The sequence below is a fragment of the Sebastes umbrosus genome, chromosome 14 (assembly GCF_015220745.1).
Source record: "Sebastes umbrosus isolate fSebUmb1 chromosome 14, fSebUmb1.pri, whole genome shotgun sequence".
Lineage (NCBI taxonomy): Eukaryota > Metazoa > Chordata > Actinopteri > Perciformes > Sebastidae > Sebastes > Sebastes umbrosus.
This window is the reverse complement of record NC_051282.1, coordinates 23,944,580-23,950,933: the sequence shown is the minus strand read 5'-3', so window position 1 is coordinate 23,950,933 and position 6,354 is coordinate 23,944,580. Positions and strand designations below refer to the sequence as shown.

Genomic DNA, 6,354 nt, shown 5'->3' with positions numbered 1-6,354 from the left:
CCTAGTAGGTCAACGCCTGCTCTTAACTTGATCCAGGGGGCTTCAGAACTAGATGATTGGATTTCTCCACCATCGAGGCCACCTCTCTAGATTTCCTGGAGTCTTCAATTAATACATTATTGTCTTAAATATATTAAAGGTCCCATATCATGCTCATTTTCAGGTTCATACTTGTATTCTGTGTTTCTACTAGAACATGTTTACATGCTGTAATGTTAAAAAAAACAAAAAACTTTATTTTCCACTTTATTGTCTGCCTGAATATGCCTGTATTTACTCTCCGTCTGAAACGCTCCGTTTTAGTGCATTTCAACAGAACTGCAATGGAATTGCGTTGCTAGGCAACAGCTTCGGTCCATGTTTACTTCCTGTCAGCTAATATCATTTACAAGTGGTGCCTTCGAATGAATGCTTGTTGTACACTACATTTCCCATGATGCTTAGGGGCAGAAAAGGGGTTCGGCTTGTTGGGCGCGCGCTGCGAAGAGAACTATTTGAAAGAAAAAATGGCGGAAAAACATTCGGAAGCTGAGCGAGAAAGGTTCGTATCGTGTTTTTATTTTATATTTTACTGTTCCGACAACCGATTTAGCATCAAAAGTTAGCCTGTAATGAGAAAAGCGTTGGTTTTTAAATGAATAAAATGTCCTTGCAGTTGCGGAAGTGTCGCTGTTGATGATAACGTTACTCAGAATGAGGTAAGACTTGTTAACTAACTAGCTAAACTAACAACATGCTGGTATCACTCAATGCTACTTTGCTATTTTGTTCAATCAAAGGTCGACTCAGTGAAACAGACATCATTGAAAAGTTGCTCCTCCACAAGCCCCAGCACTGCTCCCCCGAACAAATCCCCCACCACACAGAGGACAGATGCTGGGGAAGGACAGTCAGAGACAGACAAGCTAGAGATGCAGACAGACAACAAGGAGGGACCTTCAAGTCCCACCGGCAACCCCACTGCACGGAGGAAGTCCTGGAGGAGAGCCACCATAACCCGACGCTCTCTGCCCGCCCTCCCCAACCCCTATCAGGGTGAGATGTCAGGCTGTCTTGTACCTTAAAACCAGGAAAGACTACTCATTGGGTTTTGTTTGTTTAAAATCCCTATTTATGTGTCTATTGTAGTTTTGTGCAGGAGCATACCTGCATCCTTATCACAGCAAGAGAGGCTCGAGAAATTGATGGAGGCTTCAATGAGGGTGAGTGTTGTAGGGTCATAATATAGAAGTACATTAAAGGGACTGTTTGTAAGAATCAGAAATGCTTGTTAACAGCAACACCTGTGGCCGGTAAGTCAACGAAAGTCAGCTTCCTGTTGCTCGGGCTTGTGCTCGCTCTACATAAACATGAACGAGCATCACTCATAACAGTGAGGCGACACACGTCAGCTAAAACCACAATATCACTCTATATTTCACCTGCTTTGCAGTAATGTTAGCTGACCAGACGAAGGTCTCTCCATGAATCACTGCTGATCCACCGGAGTTTTGGTCGGAGACGATAACGTTTCTCGCTTGCGGAGTCCTGTCACTTCACAAGGCACGGGAAACCTCTGTTGGTCAGCATTTATTTCTGCGCAAACGTCCACTGTACATTTACTAGATATTCTCAGAGCTAGTAACTCTTCTGCAGTGTGTAGTGTGCACACATGCACGTGAGAGTGGAGCGAAAGCGCGAGAACGAGCGCAGCGTGTGAGACCAAAGCTACGGTCTCCCCCTTCGTCCTCCGACCGCGGCCAACACTGTTTTGCAAGACGGGCTTCCCTAGATATAACTTTGCAGTTTGGTGCTTCCGTGTAGTTTGTGTTGGAGTCTGAGTCTGAACAGCGTAGCCGTTCGGGGAAATCGGGGGAAAAAATTAAATAAGCAGGCTCCGTAGGTTACTTTTTATCTCTCTGATATTGTCTGTATGAGATATTTTTTCACTTAACCATCTGAGACCCACAATAGACCAGTTTTTGTCTTTTTTGGGAGGGTACAGGGGGTCTATAGGGGGAGATAGCAGGTCAACAGTAGATGTTACATTCAAAGTGGTGTACAAAATTGTGAAAGTGTATAAGGGTTTAGAACATTATGATGGAAGTATATAAATAACACATTTATACTACATGCAAGAAACTGCATGTGATTATCATAAAGTGGGCATGTCTGTAAAGGAGAGACTCGTTGGTACCCATAAAACCTATTTTTATTGACATATCTTAAGGTCAGAGGTCAAGGGACTCCTTTGAATATCAACATGCCAGTTTTTCCATCGCCAAAATTTAGCCTAACTATGGAGCGTTATGTAGCCTCCTTCCTTATAAGCTAATATGACATGGTTGGTACCAATGGATTCCTGTGGTTTTCTGGTTTCACATGATATCTGTACTACTTTAGCTCTAAGAATAAACCTGCTACAGCCTCTGAAAGACAGTAAAGTCTGTCTCAGTCGGCGGGTCTCAGAGGGTTAACTGAAAATATTTGGAAAGATGATTTAAAAAGGAGCCAGTTGGTGTTTAACAAATAAATGGGCTTGCACTCTAGTACTGACATCACTGAAACATTTTTTAAAAAAAGGCACACTTATTAGATTGCAAGTAATGACTAGAGCTTTTGCATTGTAATAAAAGTGGTGTTATAAGAAAAAAGTATGAGATTCACTGAAATTTAAAACAACTTTAGAGACATATCAGATGTTGTGGTTTTATTCAGGAGTACCTACCTACTGTGCATAAGATGTCCTGATGAAGTACTCCGGAGGATAATGCTTTATCTATAATGAGTAGGCTGAACGGGTCTGGGTTGCATTAGGTTAGAGGGGAACATACAGTTAATTTTAATTAGTCTCTAAAACTAATGAATCTCTGTCTAATCACCTCTGCTCTGTCTCTAGCTGGCAATAGAAAGAACACAAAATTCGCTGCAGACTGTGCCGAACGCCTCACCAGAGTCTTTTCAAAAACAAGGTTAGTGCTTGCACTGCTTCATTTGGTACATATTTCATGGAGCTCTTTACTTTCAACAAAATACTGTCATTGAAATATTCAGTTCAAATGATTTCTTTATCCTTCCTTCGTGCAGTTGAGCACATGCAGAAAGAGTGGGGTTGTCTGGCCAAAAGCATACGCAGTGAACGAGGGGGTGATCAACCCCCTGCTAGAGCAGCCAGGTATTGTAGCTGTTTTTGATTTGTTCTGTACTTTGTTTTGTTTTTACCTACAAATTAATATTTATTTATGCCTCTGTTACTTGCTTTCAGCTCTAGTGATCCTGTCGTGCAAAAAGCCATGGAAAAAGTCCAGAAAGCCATCAATAGGCACGTTGTTCTTAACATCACTACGGCACATACAAAGTATTCATTCAAACTTAAAAACACAGATGGTGTGACCTTTTGTTTACCAGCCTGTGCTGTGTTTTAGGCTCCAGGCTGAAAGTGAATCCTGGGAGGCGCTGTTGAACAAACACCGGAGTAAAGCAGAGGAATTGAAAAGGTGAACATGTGTACTGTCATTGAGGAATACTGTGGCAAGAGTGTGTCAAAAATCGCAATTGTGTGTCAATAATGTGCTTTTTATTCGTTGCAGGAAAGTGGAGCAAGGCCAGGAACAAGGCGTATCATTAGACTCTACATCTGTGGCCCAGTCCTCCCAGTACCATTTCATACAGAGTAAACCCGACTACCACGGCCTCCTGAGTAGACAACAGCCCATGCTCCACACTATGACAATGATTGTATGTTGGAAATTTGATTTTTATATCATTGCTAAAAAACAAATATGAAAAATAAAAAATTTAATTAAAAAAAAATTAATTTATAGTTACTTCATCGTTCCTATATATCATCTGTATAGTAAAACATAGAATCTGGCTGCGGTGAGAGTGATGGAACAAAGCAGATGCTACTGATTTATGGGCAGCTTAAGTGCTGTCCACAAAAAAGGGAAAGTGCCTTAATTTTATGGGGGGGGGGATTCATTCCCCCGTCTTGTGGACAGTTCCAGAGCTGGCACACTGAGAGGTTGGCGACATCCTCCATCCTCTGCAGTTCAGAAATGTTTATTAGCTTGTCATCTCCCCAACAGTCCAAGGTGACAGTGCTGCCAATATATTTAAAGGGCAGGTCCATCTGCGTTGTGTTTTGATTTTTTCAAATGGAAACATCCACTCAGCCGCTGCAAAAAGCGGTAACGTAGGTTACCAAAGTAAACTAATCGAAGCTAATCAATAAGGTTATGAATAATGTGAACACTAAGGACTATAAGTACCCGGACTACATCTCAAATATGAAGGCATCGGACCTGTTCAACAATGAACATCTGAACTGAATTTATATTTTATCTGATTGACCATGTTTTGTAATCAGTTATTCCTTTTTTTAGATGGACACTCAGAGTAAGATGGTTAGAGAGCTTCTGTCCATCAAGGAGCAGTCCCAGTTATTGGTGAAAGAGACCAGTGGCCGATTGGGTAATTATTTTATTCACATTTCATCTTTTCTATAGAATAAACAATGATGTGGCAATTTAACATTTAATCTGGTTATTTTTTCTCTAACAGCGGCAGAGGCGGGATTCCAGGATCTTTCACCTGACTTCATCAGGAACTTCATGGCAGCACCCTTATCCTCGGCAACTACATAGTCACTCTGGCAGGAGGCAAGCAATCAATCATCTAATGGACCATGACTCTTTATGACTTGTATATGAAGCTCATATATTTGTGCTTTCTGGTAATTTCGATGTTATGTGATTTGGGAACATGTCATTTCTGTGCTCAGGCTTTGTTGTCTCGTGTTATTGTATAAAAATACTCTAATTTTATGTTTTCTGTGTCAAATAAAACCACCTCCGTCAGCAGGTAATCCATGTGTTTGACCAGCAGGTGGCAGTGGCTGGCTATACAATATTATGAGAAGCTTGGCCAGAGTGGATTTTTCTGTTGGGCCCTAATTAAGTGTATTCTTACCTGTAAAACCGGAAACCGTTAAGACTTTAGTGTCAGCCGTTAAGGATAAACAAACAGACAAATGTTTCAGAAGACATCCTGCTAAACAAGGTCATAAAATAAACAGAAATATTCAAATATAATGACTGAATCGGAAACCAAACAGATTTTGTCTTTAAAAAAAGGTTTGATATTTGAAGTCATTGGATGTAGTGCCATTTTAAAGTGGTCTTATTACTACTATTTTATAAATATCTTAAAGCTGAGCCATGTTGTTATGCATGGTGTCATTAAACCTGTGAAGAACCAATTTTTTATTTTTATTTAAATTGACATTAAAGCATTAACTAAAGATTATTGAATACAGAAGGATAATGCTCTACAGTTTAGTTTATTTACATTCCTTTTTTTATGCTTATCCTCAGTCACATTTACTCTCTTTTGGTGCTGCATCTATTTCACTTCCATCAGTGTCCCCTGACCATTCAGGAGGAGGCCCCTCCCCCACAGTGACTCACCCCCATCTCTTGCATTTGGCTGGGTCACTGATGCAGAACGAAGCTTTGACATTGTACCAGTCAGTCAAAGCTTTGTTCGCTATCACTCCTATCTCTTGGACCCATTCACTCATTAATGTTAATTTTTCTCTGATGATCACAGCGAGAAGAAAACCCCCTTCTTTTGCCCATTGCCAACAATAAATAATGACTTTCTGTGCTCTGCAGATACGGTCTCCAACATGCTGAATTTTCCTTGCGAGTGTATTCAAGGGAGTGACTAGAGAGCACAGGGACAAGCACGGAGAAGACAAGCGGGGTTGTGACCGTGAGAGTTGTGTGTAAAGGGAGGATGGTGCACAGCAGGAAAGATCGATTCTTATTTAGATGAAAATGAGGCTTGATGCTTGTGGGGTGAGAGGAGGGCAGCTTTAGCATCCAAATGAATAGAAGTTTCAAAGAAATGAGGCTTAAATGAATCGCCAACAATATAAAGAAGTTTGCAAAGCCACTGACAGCCTTTTTACTTTCAAGGGAAGGCCTCTCTTGACAGTGAGACTGACTTTGGGGGTTACATGATAACCCCTGCAGCTCCTCACTTACAACTCTATGATAAAACTGTCGCTTTAAACAACCTCAATGACTCAAGTAAATGGCATGTTAGAAGTGTTTGATTTGGATGCAGTGCATATTTGGATAAAGGTGCCTTGGGTGTGACCAGGCTCTCCAGGTTCATTGTTTGTAGACTATTACAGTATAAGAAAGAAAAAGAGGGATCTTTTTGCTATATGAACATTTTCTACTTAAAGCTGCAGTGGATAGAAATGGAGCAAATATGATTTAAAAAAGTTGCTTTTATAAAACGGTCACTACATCCTGTCAGTAGTGCATGAGACAGGTAATTTGTAAAAAAATCATGTGCCTCTGT

General features: G+C 40.8%; 1 protein-coding gene across 1 annotated transcript; it reads left to right on the top strand.

Moving 5' to 3' along the window:
• Nucleotides 1-422: 422 nt before the first annotated feature.
• LOC119501035 (immunoglobulin A1 protease autotransporter) lies at nucleotides 423-5,653 on the top strand. The gene is made up of 11 exons (XM_037791112.1): nucleotides 423-541; nucleotides 656-698; nucleotides 780-1,035; nucleotides 1,129-1,202; nucleotides 2,879-2,951; nucleotides 3,067-3,154; nucleotides 3,245-3,301; nucleotides 3,405-3,476; nucleotides 3,570-3,717; nucleotides 4,365-4,452; nucleotides 4,543-5,653. The coding sequence occupies exons 1-11, from the start codon at nucleotides 507-509 to the stop codon at nucleotides 4,623-4,625; spliced, it is 1,017 nt and encodes a 338-aa protein (XP_037647040.1). The 5' UTR covers nucleotides 423-506; the 3' UTR covers nucleotides 4,626-5,653.
• Nucleotides 5,654-6,354: the final 701 nt, after the last annotated feature.